Source organism: Lepisosteus platostomus, chromosome 17 (genome assembly GCF_059453375.1).
Source record: "Lepisosteus platostomus isolate fLepPlt1 chromosome 17, fLepPlt1.hap1, whole genome shotgun sequence".
Classification (NCBI taxonomy): domain Eukaryota; kingdom Metazoa; phylum Chordata; class Actinopteri; order Semionotiformes; family Lepisosteidae; genus Lepisosteus; species Lepisosteus platostomus.
The window spans coordinates 8,122,636-8,138,570 of NC_142627.1; the positions used below are offsets into that span (position 1 = coordinate 8,122,636).

At 40.1% G+C, this 15,935-nt stretch overlaps 1 protein-coding gene across 5 annotated transcripts in view; it reads right to left on the minus strand.

Annotated features, from left to right (window-relative positions):
- hhat (hedgehog acyltransferase) overlaps positions 1-15,935 on the minus strand; it is an 88,598-nt gene that overhangs the window by 60,262 nt on the left and 12,401 nt on the right. For all 5 annotated transcript variants that reach the window (XM_088609525.1, XM_088609526.1, XM_088609527.1 and 2 more), the window contains 2 exons: positions 13,283-13,454; positions 5,862-6,012 (listed from right to left, as the gene is read on the minus strand). In XM_088609525.1, coding sequence (XP_088465651.1) covers positions 5,862-6,012; positions 13,283-13,454 — 323 coding nt within the window. The remainder of the gene's footprint in view (positions 1-5,861; positions 6,013-13,282; positions 13,455-15,935) is intronic.

A 15,935-nucleotide genomic window follows, 5' to 3' on the forward strand; every position in this document is an offset into this window, starting at 1 on the left:
TTTCCCTGACACCTTCATTTCAGCTTAATCTGTTTCTGTTAGAAACACAAAAACATCTCATAAGCAATCAACGTGAGTCAGAAAGGAGCTGAGAGCCGGTTATTAGACCAGACATGAAATATGCTTATTTAAAAGTAAAACTCTGAAAAAAACACTCTACAAAAGGAAAGAAAAGAGCTGCTTATGTTCACTGAGGTACTTATGTTTTAACTATAACCAGTGTCCTTCAACCCAGCCCTATACTCCGTTTCTCACATTGTTCATACAGCTACCTGCTGCATACCCTGGAGAGTTATGTAACATTCTCCTATTGTTCCAGTCTGCTTTGCTGCATTACATCATGACGATGTGCCTGGTGATTTACTGTGGACATGCCTTCCATGGCTGATGACACATTTCTATTCTTTTTAAAAGCCAGTGCTGTTAATACAAAGGTGCTGCCCTGCTACCGAGGTAAAGAACGATCCAAAACGCACAAAGATGCCCCCTTTCAGGAAAGGAATTTTACACAAAGGGAAGTTTCCTTTCACTTTTTAACTCCGTCAAGGCAGAGAGCCTGATTCTGGTCAGCACTGTTGTTGAAAGGGAAATAAAAGATTTACCTTAACATAAGTATCAATTACTCTATTATGGATAGGTGGAAAACTGGTATTTGGACGCTGTAAGCAATATAGATACAGTATGTACAGAGCAATTCAAGGCTAGAATTTCCCATCTGTTATTAAATCACATGGCTCCTGCATCAATGTCTTATTATGATAAACCAAACAGACACACACATGGTTCTAAATGTTTCTTACTGTCCACTACATTCCTGTCTTTCTCCGTTCCTCTCTTACTCTGCAGTATGTTTGAACTTGCAGACATTTATTACACTGTTTTCTTCCATAGAGGCCAATTTCAGTCTTGTGTCTATATCATAAAACATGAGCTTTGCAGTACTATTGCCAATATTTTCAATATGGTCAAGTACACTGATATGTGATGCTCTATATAGTACTGCATATTTAAGTGCTATAAGACTCACTATATACAGTAAAATATCACTGTACTACAGTACACGTTTTACTTTTATATAATTGCACAGTCCTACTCTAAACATTAAAGGGAAAATCAGTATTGCAACTTTGTGTGTACCTGATCTAGAAAAATCGCATTCTGAATATAAACAATGCATGACAATACAAACTATTATGAGACATCAGTATTCTGTTAAGGATAGTTTGAATTTTATGATAATTTAGAAGTCTTTAAAGTGTGGTCATGCTCCTTTCAATAAAATAAATGTTTAGTGAGCTGAGTGAATACTACCCTTATTTGCCATTCAATCGAATGGAAAACATTCAAAGTTTCCAATGACATGCAGAATTAGTGAATGTTTGACTTGGAAAAACCTGTTCCGTGCATCCTGCCAAAATCTCAGATGTTCTTCGGATTACTGACTTTAAGCTATAATCCTCCAAAATTGTCTAAACTAAAACTGAACATGATAAAAACTGAGCACCAAGCTTATTCCTTTTATTACAGACACTGAGGCACGACACCTGATTAATCTTATAGCATTTAATTTGCTTATCAAATAAGAAAAACAAGTTATGTGATTTTTCAGTCCATTAGATAAGTATTTGTTATCTTAAAAGCACAGTCAAAACTGCTTAGACTGCAACAGCTACAAAGGTATATTCTGGAGTTTTCTCTCAACTCAACTCATCAAATCCAGTGCAATATTTTAATGCTGTGAACCTTTCGAAGCACAATAAATGTACCCTACTGAACGAGTTGTGTTAAGCTTTGTCTGTATCTCTTAAGAAAAAGATAACATGAATGTTTGCAAAATGGTCAAGTTCTCCCCTCATTGATGAGGTGTTTCTGTGTTCAGTTCAATGGATTTACAGGCGATTGACCATGCACCAGTAATACGTCAAAATTTTGGTAGCTCAATCTTAACATCTTGCAGTATCCCAAAGTGAATCACCACTGGGATTTTTTCTACTTTGTAACATGCTGTAGTCATTTTCAGTGCTGCTTGCAGAGTCTTTAAGAGCTCCAGAGAACACCTGTCTTGTATAGATTTTTAAAGCTCAGATCAACAGCAGCTTAAAAAAGTTAAGATTTAAAGAGTAGTGAAATTTCAAAAAACATATATAAAATATTTGTAAAACCCATCCATTATTAGCAAGTTAACTATCCTGGTGTGCCTATGCTGACACGATTACTCTGAATAATCTAGAATACAATGTACTGTATAAGAAATCAAAGCAAAGGAATAGGAATTGGCCATGATGCTAAGCCAGAAAACAAAAAACAAATTAAGGTTTGACAGTTAAAAAAATAAATAAATCCGCTAGCACATCAAAAACATAAAGCACAATGGAACTTTTGAAGACACATTTGAAATGATATCTTGGAAAAAGACCTAAAAAGAGTGTCCAAAATCCTCTCAGAGCAAACACGAAGAGACATGCCGCTTCAGATATCAAAGAGGAGGGAGAAAGTGCTTACAATGGAAGGAAAGCAAACACGTTCAATGAAGAACAGGAAATGGCACGCGACAGCAGTGACATGCCTCACACCAGGCTGCCAAGAGGAGATGGTTATCTATGCCCATATCTTTGCTAGCAGCATTCTCCCCCTTCAATAGTTATGCATCATCTCTCTACCTTCATCCCATTCCCTGTCTGCCTTCTACCATGTCATCCAAATGAGCTAAATGAGCCGGAATACCTCCACTGCTTCGAAACCAATTTTTGAGATCAGATTTCTGACAGCACACTCGCATTCAATACCAGAGAGAAACAGTCGGCCCGTATTAGAATATTCAACCTACAAAACTGCAAAAGAAATAGATTTTTTAGCAAAAATGAACACGAAGATTAATATAGTTATAATATTCTTCAGATTAGAAGAAATGCAGTGTCTTTGACAGCATAGAGGGATCTGCGTTTAGGACCAGCCTCCATTTAACAAAATGTTCAATGAGATCTTTGGATCAATAAGCAACTGGTAACCTGCCGGATCTAATTACTCTCATTAGTAGATTTTTTATGTATTGCTGTGAGAGGGTTAGGGGTTCGGTACAGTAACTCCATGACAAAGGGATACGATTGCATTTGCTAAGGGAGAGGCGCTGAAACTGGGACATGCTCAGCCAGTCCTGCACTGCCTGCAACCTGTGGCCATGTGCTTCGACATTTTGTGTTTTGTACCCAACAATGCTTCACTCATTTCACTTCCTTTCTTTAGCTCATTACGTTTACTATCATAAACCTCTTGCGAGTAAAGTTACTGTACAAACAAAGAAAACTTTTCTTCAGGACCTTGTTCCTCTGCCAGTGAGCCTCCTGCAGATGATTACTGTTGCCTACATGTACATGCATAAAAGTAATTCCTGGAAGTTTGTGGAGAGGAAAGTATACTGTCAAAATCCCACAAATGTTTCTTCCAGTGAACCACAGACCTTTCTCCATGGAAGCTGGGATCTAGAAAAGGAGCAAAAGCTATAGTATACAACAGAGCTCCTAAAAAAAGAGGTTGGCAGACTTTGAGATGTCCAGTGTGAAATGTGCCGAGTTTTGATTGAAGCCTACTATATAAGATCCTGGTGTAGCAAGAAAGGAAAGGAATCATACGAGGTCACGGCATCACACATTTAGAAAAACGGAACGTGACAACTGTAAACTGTGCAGATGTGAGCACTTGAGACACATTATTAATTAAGAAAACCAATTTCCAGGAAGCCATTACTTAGGACTGAGGGCAGGTTTCCAGAGCTCTGTGTTATGTCACATGGTTTATGATGTCAGATTTGGTACTGTATGTCAGATGTTTTTCACTCAGACGAGAAGGCTATGTGGCCCTTTTGGAGGTGAATTAACTAGGGAGAAGGCAAGCAAGGACAAGCATCAGGAACAGATGCAGACTGCTGTAAAACGGAGTGTTAAGCACACAAACGCAAGCACCAAAACTAACAATTAAACCCATGTGTTTATATTCATGCATCATTTCCTATTTCTACAGTTCCTACCAAGTTAATTTACAACTACACATTCTAGGGCAATGGCTTGGATACCAGGTGTAAAGAGTAATGCAGGTCGATTAAGCTGGATATCAGCAAGACTCAATCTCAATGCATTGAGTGGTCAGGGAAACATTAACTAAGTCATATTTAACAACCAAATACACAAACTGGTGTGAACAGCATTCTCAAAACTCTAACTGCGTAGAGTAGAAATGACTCACGCCCTCAACAAGAAACGTAAAATCACTATTCTTTTTCAAAACGCTATGATTGCTGCAGGGTTTTTTTTTCTGGTCATGAATCATTTTGCGCAAAACAAAATATACTGTGTGTATAACATGGTTATAAAATCCATAAAGGCTTATGTATTTATTTATTTTAACATTTACTATATATGTATAGAATGTGGATGTTTACTTTAAGCAACTTTTTATCATGCTGCACACATATGCAAATTACACTTCATAAAACCAAGGGCGTCGTCTTGTTTTTTTTCAACCTGATCTTTCAGTTGCATATCTGGTCTAATTCTTAAATCAACTGCATGAGTGTAATGGCTGCACATACAGTACAGTAACTGTGCTTTCAATGAAGTGAATGTTGAGTTGTCAGCTGTAAAAGAAAACTTCCTATATGTGTATAAGAAAATAATGATTCTTTTTTATTTGACAGCTCTGGTTGGAACAAAAAACAGAAAACACTGGTCCCTTGGAATGGGGTTCGACACCCCTGCCCTGTACTATTTTGCAGTGTATTGTAATCATAAAACTTGGGTTACTGTGCCCCCTGCAGGACATATTCAGTATTGCCCTTGCTGCATTCTGCTGGATAGGTGCCTGTTGAAATGTCAGTGACACACCCCCTGCTTGTAAGGGCAGCTGTACTGGAGGATGTCATGATGGGAAACTATTTGTAGTGGAACACCACCCTTCATCTACAAATCCACTATATCAATAATTGATCTTCAAAATCTTATATTATGCATATTAATGAAAAGTGAATCAGGTGCAGAAGATGGATTTTCAGAGACCCATGATTTTTAAAATATCTGATATTGTGGTTAGCATTCTAACCACATTGAATATTATTTTCAATTCATAGTTTCAATACTGCATACTTTTAGAGTGTTTAAAAATAGAAAATCATGAAAAAAAATTTCCAGCTTTGTTTCCAGCATTACCACTAGTTTATATAGTGCGTAATTTTTTTTAATGAGTTTTCATTACAATTTTAAAATGAACAGCCCTTGAATCAGATTTAAAACAACTCAGCGCGTTTTCTGCATGCCAGTTCATTAAAAAGCAGTTTAATGTACAAACATGTTAATTGTAATGTTCTCAAAAGCCTCAATTGTTCATTCATGCGTCAAGCTTAAATTGCGTCTATCAAATGGATGGACAGTATTATCCTAGAAAAGAGCAATTAAGATTCAAGATTTCTTTATTTGCCATATACAACAAGTGTATTGGGATGCTTACTCGTTCAGCTGTACCCAGTAACATTAGAGAAAAAAAAAAAGGCAAACAGACATGGACAATAAATTAGACAATAGATGTTAGAATCCAGCCAAAAGGGCATAGTGCAAACGGTGCAGAACCTTAAAGTGCAGGAGCTAATACGTACAGGTGCTAATTTGAGCTGTTTATGATGTAGACTGCTTGGGGGAAGTAACTGTTTTTGAATCTATTTGTCAGTGTTCTGATACTGTGATACCTCCTACCAGAACCCAGGGGCGAAAACGGATCCTGGCCAAATTATTTCCTTATTATCCAATGAAGATAAAAAGATTTGGGTTTGTGTAACTCCCCTGTAAACAAAGGAAGAGAAGGGAAGACTGCCTCACCTCCACATCCCAGTGAAGCTGTACATGGTGCTGACACACCGAGGCAGCTTCGGGGACTCGATGCCATCCAGCCGAACAACGAGCGAAGGAACCCCAAACAGCACCAGATACTTGACATAGAAGAACAGCACCTGGGCCAAGGCAAGGCCACCTGGAACAAGCAAGCATTTCAATCTTTAATCAACAGCCTAGAGTGCTACCCCAGCAGCCATATCACCCTGTAGCTCACAGCTGGCAGCCCACTGGAGCTCAGCAGGTGTGAGGCTGGTCAGTACCTGGATGGGAGACTCCTGGGAAAAACTGAGGCTGCTGCTGGAAGGTGTTAGTGGGGCCAGTGGGGGGCGCTCACCCTGCGGTCCGTGTGGGTCCTAATGCCCCAGTATAGTGACGGGAACACTGTACTGTAAAAAGGTCCCGTCCTTCGGATGAGACGGAAAGCAGAGGTCCTGACTCACTGTGGTCATTAAAAATCCCAGGGTGTTTCTCAAAAAGAGTAGGGGTGTAACCCCGGCATCCTGGCCAAATTTCCCCCTGGCCTTTATCAATCATGGCCTCCTAATAATCCCCATCTCTGAACTGGCCCCATCACTCTGCTCTCCTCCCCACTGAGAGCTGATGTGTGGTGAGCGTTCTGGCGCACTATGGCTGCCGTTGCATCATCCAGGTGGGGCTGCACACTGGTGGTGGTGGAGGGGATCCCCATTACCTGTAAAGCGCTTTGAGTGGATTGTCTAGAAAAATGCTACATAAGTGTAAGGAATTATTATTAAATATTATACTATTAAGGTACAATGTCAGCACTTTTATTCAATATTTTCTGAACCTAGTTTTGGGTTTGGAAATAATCATCTGTGAATAGCAAGAATCCACTAGTTTCTCAAACAAACTAGAACAGCATCTATCTAAACGTTTTCAAGCCATCACAGGAAACTATGGAGGAATGTCTGCTTTCCCAACTGAAACACAAAACAGGCCAGGTTTCAAGACGGCAGCTGTGTGACTGAATTATAATAACAGAAGGCGAGGTTAGAAAAACTAAGGAGCCTGAACCAATCATGTAGAATTTAAATGTAAGGTTTTGATTCTGACAAGAGTGGGGATCTCAAGACAGGCCTGATTTGTTGAGAAAAAAATCTATTATCATGAGAATAAAAATGTTTGTTGTTTAGGAATATGTTGCCTATACAGAATGTGACATTCACCCTTTATGGCCTGTAATTACTGTTTTTGTTGAAGTGCTCATACAGTATGTGGTAGGAATGCCTCGTCTGATAGACAAATTGCAAAAATAATTCTTATTGTACAACAATATTTACAGTCAGCAGGACATAGAACTTCAGAGAGGTCTCTCTGCACCTATTTTGAATATTCTGATGTTATAACAGTAGGTCATCAAATGATTGTTTTATGCAATGTTTGCATATATGGTTTTATTAGATACAAAAAATTCTGTTTTAAAAATTTTTTTAAGGGCAACGAGTGAGTGAGATATGTTATTCATGGGAAGTGACACTCGAAAAAGCAGTTCTTGTTTTATTCACAGGAAGGGAAACGTTGCGATAAGTGCACCTGGAATGTGGCCGAGATTTTTAGTTGTACACCATTCACATCAGGCTCTTTGGGAGCTCAGCATCCACCTAGTGTCAGTTGTAGAGTCTCATGTTTTTGGACTTAACTTTGCTGTTTCGCCAGGCCACAATCCCACATTCATAGACTTTTTCTACTGGCAGGACATAACAGGTGAAATAAAGCTTTTGTTTTGTCAGAGACACAATGCAATATGGGCAGCTTAATAGGTTAAACTGTGTAATGTAATTCCTCAAAGTCTATATCAACCGCTAAAGACTAAAGCCTTGGAGATTCACAAATCAGTTAACCACCCTACTATGTGAGCATAGTTTACCTATTTTCAGGTAAAGGTCAGCATTGCGATTTTGAATGAATTAGCATTCTTCCCATGCCATTTGTCTGAAAATAAACTATTTAGCAAGAGAAAAAAATACAGTTTTGTCTAAGGGGTGACTACAAAGCTGATTATCTTTAAAATATCCCACACAACTGGCGATTCTGACTGAAGAGGGAATAAATGAAAATAGTCCAAAACATTTGACTAGATGGGCATGGTTTGGTAACAACCACCATCATTTAAAAAAATAAGCATCACACACATTTTCCAAGCATCACTTTAGCTCATTCCATCAAAAGTTTTAATCTTATTTTTATGTGGGACCCAAATTAATATATGATTTAATGGGGTTGAAAAGCGAGTCAATGAGATTCTCATTTAAAAGGGGAGACGAGTTCTTGGATGAATCAAGCGCTGGTTGAACAGTTCAGATGGGAAGATATATCCCATCCCTTACCCATGTGGGACTTGCTGTGTGATGAAACAATATATATGTATCTGGACTTAAGTGTTCTCTAACGGGATTTAATTTCCATTTAGATGGTTTCTGGGCTGCAAGGACACACATAAATCATACTGCAATAACTGCATATTTTTCCCAAAACTACAATATGGGGGCTTCCATCTCATCTGCATAAGGGGTGAAAAAAAGAAGCCCATTCCTCGGTTTTTTCCCCTAGCTGCTGTTTAAAAGTGCTGCTCATAAAGCAATAAGATGACCATCAATTTTAATTACTCCTATGACCGGGAAGTGGTCAGCATTACTGCACTTGAAATATCACCCATTGTACAAATGTCATAACTGAGAATTTACCATGCATAATAAGTGATACAATTTGTTAAAATGAATAATGAATTACACTTTAAACCAAAATGTGTTGGGTTTATGGGATTAATAAAAAATGTCACAGAATCAAAGCACAAAACGTCATCCTCCTCTTTCCACAACTGAGATTTAAAAGCATCACTGCGATTTTTGTAAAAGGTGTTGCTCTTCATTCCTGCCTCAGTAACAGCCTTAAGGTAAACAAGAGAACTCCAGAAAAACCGTACAGCAAATTTCATGTATTTCTTGGATTTTAAGTAACATGCCTGCTGTTTTTCCTTTACTGTTTCCAGCCAGGCAGGTCTTTAAACTTGCAGTTTCGGAGTTGAAAACAGTCAGCCAGCTGCTGCTGCTGTCGTTGGCTAAAAGGCTGCCAGGCTGGCAGGAAGTCTCTGCTGTGGATGCAGGTGGCATCACATGGGCAGCTGGCACAGTCCTGCACCAGGCTTGCATGTTGAACATGAGGAAAGGGGACTGAACAGTTGAAAACACTTGAAACCTCTTAGATCACCCTCACTGGTGTAGAAATTCACTGAGACACAGAAAAGGCAGGAGGCTTCAGGACCCTGTTATGTCTCCTGCAGTTCTCTTATGCCACACTGGAACAGTTCTCTCCATTAGCTCCCTGGCTAATGGCTGCACGAGTCCATTTCAAAACACCCTTCCTTGCCTGCAGCTGCCTTAACCGCACGGCCCCCCGTCTACCTCCAGTGCCACATCTCTCTCTATTCCCCCTACTGGCAGCTGTGCTCCTTCTCCTCCTCCACCAGACTGTCTGCTCCTCCCCTCCAGGCTCCTCCAGGGCCTGTTCGTTCTCATCCCCAGTCCCGCAGGACTGGAACAATGAAATCCGAACAGCTCAGACCCTGACCACTTTTCAGCACCTTCTCAAGACCCATCTGTCTAGACAGCTAAAAAACCTAAACGGATGCGATCTCTCTCACGCCAGTGTGAACTTTAACCACCAACTGATGCAACACTCCGCTCAGTGCCGGTCTTTTTTTTACTGTAATCAATGATTCCTAACTACATGTTGTTTACCGCTCAATAGACATTGTTTTCCCTCTGACATTGCACTCCTAACGTGCGTCTTTCTCACTGCTGTTTTCTTGGCATTTCTATTATTATGTTTTTATTGCATTGGAAAGATTTATTTGGGATTTAGTGACTGTATTATTGCATACTTTTATGTCACCCTAGGGATTTTAAGCAATAATAATAATGATGTTTCACACTGATTCGGTTATGCTCTCTGGTTCACCTTCAGTGTCTCTTCCTAGATGTGTACAATGCTTTTTCACAACCTGAGACAGAGCAATAGAGTTATTAATGGATTCAGCATATGGCTAGGAGGAGCTCAGGCTGGATGGAAGGAAATTAGAGGCTGAAATGAAGATCCTGAATTAAATATTCAGGCAGAAGAAAAGAAAGGCTGGCAGCTGAGAGAGCCTGCACCACTACAGACAAGGACTGTTAATGCATCATTATTACACATTTACACCACTGTGTTAAAATCTTCATCTCAGACACAATGAGGAGTTACGATACTGCATCTTATAGTACACAAGTATCAACACTGCATTCAAAGTCTCCAGAACCGTTTGCTACTATTATGACAGCATGATTACGAGTCTTACTAACGCAGCCTGGTCTGTATAAGAAGAAACTAAACATGTCATTTAGCAAAATCGATCATAATCCTCAAAACATGATGGCAACAACTGTAGTTCAACTACATATGAGCAGGCAATATGAAGTGTTGTGTTAGCTAATCCATCACATTCTCCAATCAGATCTAACCGTCTCGTTGTTGAAGGTTCATCACCATAACCAACATCAGTTTCTCTCTACACATCAATAAAGCTAAAAGATGTCAAAATATTTCTTTAGGTTTAACTGTCAGCGTAAAACAAAATGGCTACAGTTTCAGGAGAAAATCCCGATAGTATTCAGTTGCCAAGGAAAGAAGGAGAACCTGAAGAGTCAAGAATACAAATTGTCTCAGACTTTACGTGATTTGGTTAATGTAAAATTACATCTGTACTTGCCACACTTGTGGGAATGCTGAAACATAAGTTTAATGTTTGTCATTCAGTCCTCTTCTAGTATAAAATGTTTCAAGTTATATTTGCTAGAATTGTGAATGATGTCTAGCTATAAAAACAAATGTTCTCAGCACTGTTAAAAGAATCCCAGGACACTGACTATATCAGCGCTGCTTATATTTACTTTATTCTAAGCTGACCAATTTTAGATTCGTACTTGTCACCTGTTAGTTTTATCACCTGTGGTGCTGATGTTTTACTATCTAAAGCAACAGTGCAATGCACAATTGTTTATTGGCTATAGAATCGATGTGCTTTGAAAGTAGTTTCAGACCTAAAAGGCTGCTGTATTGTGAAAAAAGCACCCACAGTCACCAGCGACAGAGCCACACAGGGAAGAGTTACGGCTCATTGCAGAGTATAAACTCTGTCGGAATCATAATACTGTGAGCGCGATTAAAATTCACAGCGTTTCGTGAAGATGAAAGCCAACGCATAAAGAAAGGAGCAAAAACAGATTTTCCTTTCCGACTCAGAATCGGTCATCAGTCCAGGAACCCTCACACAAGCTGGAATTAGATCTTCCCATTTCTGTTGTTCCATTTGCAGCCAAATGTGCACCGATGTATTGTTCTATAAACTGTGGACAACTGCTTAATGCTTCCCGATTTCCCATTGAAAGAACTTGGATAATGAGGTACTGTGCACACTCTTCCAACCAGACAACACCCGAATCAGTAATTAAGCTCCCGGACAAAGGCACGATTTCAATCTTTTAATAAGGTGTTTTGGGTAAGCAACACTTGGAGATCTTGATGGGCACAGAGCCCTGTGGATTTTGTTCAGCGCTGAGCTTTCAACTTCCTTGTTTAGTCTCAGACTTTAATTAATTGAACAAATTAAATATTTCTTTCCACGTACTGCATGGCATCTTGAAACATAAAAACCAGCGAGAATGTTTAAAACGTGACCAATTGAGCAAATGACTAAAGGAAATCAAGAACTGAGAGCTTAAGCCCAGTGTGAAAACCAAAATAGACTGTGGCTCCACCTAGGGACTACAAGTTTCCAATTTTCAATTTTCCACCCCTGCAAATTTCAGGCAAAGAAAGACAGGAATAAACTTACTATGATAGCTTGGTGCAGCATGAACAAATAATTATACTTATCAAAACTTTCAGTTCCTACAGTACCGATCTTGCAGTAGAGGTCTCCTCTCAGAATGCAGGACTGATCGGACAACTTGGGCACACTGGGATGGAACACAGGCTCTGCTTCTTGCCACTTATGGCAAGTCCATCACTTATGGAGGTGATGGACTACAGCCATGGCGAGCACGGTGAAACTCAACAGGGAGTCCAGACTCAGAGACTCTTGTCGCTGCTCAGTAAAAGGTATGTCAGCCTTCTAACGGACACAATCGGACACTGGTGTTTGTGCTCTGGACCAGAAAAGTAGCAGGCAGCCTGACTAATAGCCATTACATAGAAGATATAATTCAGCCTTCGTCTGTCTCGGACTTCTGCAGGAGCTGCAGCAGAGAGCTGGGAGAAAAGGCACTGCACACCAACTACTGTGCAGAAAAGAAAGGTGGTTCTATTTTTCCTCTTGTCTTGTCTGATATTGCAGACTTGCTATTCTTGGAGGATGAGCGTAACTCGTTTCCATCTTGTCCAAGATGTAAAGCAACAACAACAACATGATGTACATTGCTCTAGATCTGATATCCAATCTCCAGACCTCTTACAATTCACAACAGGACCCAGCAGCACTTACTATAAATCAGCTAGAAGTCCAATTTTGTATTCAGTAGCTTAAGTATTCTTCTGTGTTAAGATCTGTCTCTTTGTTTGGCAATCACAGCCCCATAAATCAAGCCTAATGTATATACATAACTCTGCATTTACAACAATTATATGCAATGCTAAACTTTGCATTTTAAATTAGCACTTACAATAACAGACTGCTCAGTATTAGGTTTAACATTGGCTATGCGTTTGGGATACATAACTTTTTCTTATTGTTTGCTTGTTAAACATGAGCTTCTTTTATTCTAAATGCAGCCATACACAGACTCACCTCATAAACTTAATGTTCACTTTCACAGTAGGCACAGATGTGAAAACAAATAGTAAATTACTTAGTTAACATTTCTACTGTGCACCACAGAAATCTCTCACAAGGAAGTCATTGTAGAGTAAGAAGGTCTTGAGTCCCTTCTCTAGCAAATACAGCGGTAAATGTTTTTTTCTGTATATCAGAAGGGAAGGTCTAGCACAGGCTCGAAGGGAACATAAAAGCACATAGAACATACAGTAAGCCATCTTTAGACCTACAGTCTGCAATAGACTGGCATCCTGTCCAAGGTCTATCCCAGGATAGGCCCCCACTCCCACACGACCCTGAATTGGTCATGAATTTAGATGACCAATTGAGTCAAGTTGAGTTTTGTTTAGAAAACCGAGTTTGAGCTTAGTTTCAGTTCAGAAAACGGATGGACAGAGGACAGGTCAACTTACTGCTTATGAAAAATGCAATGAACTAGTTCTACTGCATATCATCAACTAATGATCTAGAGTAGTTCATTCAAACAGTACATGCAGTGAAAGGAGGAAATATTACTATGCTCTTGAAATATACTCACCTAAAGCCCAAGATGGCATGATCTTCAAGTAGGTCTCATTGCTTTGCACAGCGTGCATGTACATGAAGCAAACCATAGCCTCTGCTAGAATCCACCAGGCGACCAGCCGTGCGAGGCTCACAAGCACAGCCCAGGTGTCCAGTCTGACAACTCTTGAATGTGGCTTCTGCATCTGTCAGTGAAACATTAAGGAGGTTGACCATCGTTGCGTTGTTGTGCTTGATTTCTGAAAAAATAACGTTGGCTACTAAAGGGCAAAAGACTGTTTTTCTGCTGCATACTGAGTTTACACAGAGTAATGCACAGTAAATTACAGACAGTACATATCTCACTCCAAGTAAAGACTCAGTGCTAAACACCATCAATGCCAGCCCCTGGGTGCTGAATGCGCCAATTATCTAGAATGTCCATTTTTATTTTTGTTGTACCCAAATTGGATTAGCCATTGGTGTGTTTTTCACATATTGGCTCTCGGCAGTGGACCATGTGACTGCACACGGGGAGGATAAGGAATTGTGGGCAGATTCCTCTGACTTGACCACCGCTTGTCTTTTAAAAGTCTATTTGACTCCGTTCCAGATATTCAGAGTAACTGGAGGAGAGGCATGCCCCTCACCGACAGCACTGAATGCCTGTAAGACCCCTAAGAGGCCATAGGGGGCGCTGTGTCACTGGGAGCTGAGAGCATCCTGGCTGACTACACACCCTAGCCATGGCGGCACTCAGTCAATAGTGCTCTGTTGCTTGGGGCATTCCTGTCACAGTGGGCTAGTGACATGACTCAGGCTCCAACCCAGGACTATAGAGCTCCACCTGCATTCACGAAATGCATCTATCAGTTGACAGTCGGGAGTCACCTTAAGATTTCTTTGAAGCTATGATGACTTCAATACAAGCAACAGTTTATAACTTTAATTCTGTACATATTGTTGTCGCACTGTTAGTATTTATGATTGTACTTTACCTACAGATTCAATTTCCCATTACAGAACTACAACAGTAGCAAACATTTTCTCACACACTAAACCTGACCGAGTCATGCCCTTTGGACAATATAGATTTTGAAACTTCATTATTGCCTCAGCCATCGTAGAGCAAAACGAATGCTAAGTCATCTGAAAAAAAAGTAAATACACTGCACAAAAAATACCCCGCTGAATTAAAAGCATAATTCACATTTTAGAAAAAAATTCTTCTGGTTTGCTAGTGTTTTGCAGCATAAGCGCGTCTTGTTTTTAGCCACGTCAGTATGAATTACCTCCACTTAGCAACAAACTCTTAGATTTTCAGGTCACAGCCACCTCAACAATGCTCACTTAAACCTGCTTGAAATAGTTTATTTGTTTGGATGTTCTAATATGAAAGCATGTTTGCTTACTTACTGTTGTTTTTTTTGTAAATTATACAAGGAGCCCATGCAGTATACATAGTGACTATACATTATGTTAATAAAATTATACAGTATAATATTAATTATACAGTGATAGCTGGCAGCCATATCACTCTGCAGCTCTCAACTGGCTACCCACTGAAGCTAAGCAGAGTTGAGCCTGGTCAGTTCCTGAATGGGAGACTATGGGAAGCTATGGTTGCTGCTGGAAGTGGTGTTAGTGGGACCAGTGGGGGGGTGCCCTCCCTGCGGTCCGTGTGGGTCCTAATGCCCAGGAATAGTGGTGGGGACACTACACTATAGTGGGCGCTGTCTTTCAGATGAGACGTTAAACCGAGGTCCTGACTCTCAGTGGTCATTAAAGATCCCCTTTACCATAGCCTTTAAATTGTCCCCCTGTATGATTGGCTTGAAGTTGCCCTGCGATGGACTGGTGTCCTGTCCAGGGTGTACCCTGCCTTGCGCTCGCTGCTTGCCGGGTAGGCTCCGGCTTCCCACGACACCGTATGGTATAAAGTGGTTTGGTAAATGACATGACATTATACAGTGACTATACATTAGTCACATTGTAGCATAAACATAAATGAAACCTCAGGTCCCCTGTACAGTGATGCTCAGAATATATCACAAAAACCAAGTGAAGCTGTTTGTCTTAGGATTTGGAAAGCATCAAATAAACTCTTATTATGGATTTCAATAATATAAAATAAAAAAAAGCCTTCCTGTGAACTACTGAGTCAGCATGCTTCCATACTGTGAAAGGGAAACATAATTCTTTGAGGTTTATGGGCAATTGAGACTCAAATAAGTTATTGTTTGTTTGTTTTTTAAACACAAACACATCAATGTTGAAATGAAAACGACAGCTTCAATATTCAGTTTACCGAGACACGTTGAAGCTAATAAACCAGCAGTCTCATGTGCGACATGGTAAAACGTCCATCAGCCGCTGTTCTTCTCATCTGACTCGGCATGTCGGAGCTGCTCGGCACTTGATCTCTTATCTGTCGCTACAGGCTGTGAGGCACCGTCTGCTCGAAATGTCATGTACTGTAGTTTCAAGACAGAATTAATGACGAATCTGTTGCATTTGTACTGCATCTCGGCCTGCCTGGTGGTGCAGTGGTTAGCTGCCTCGCAGTGCAGCTTGGTTAAATTTCAGGGATTACCCTGCCTTGCAACAGTTGCTTGCCGGGACAGGCTCCAACAGAGATCCAAAACAAAAAATTCAATTTAATATGAAGCAAGGTATTCCTAGAGCTC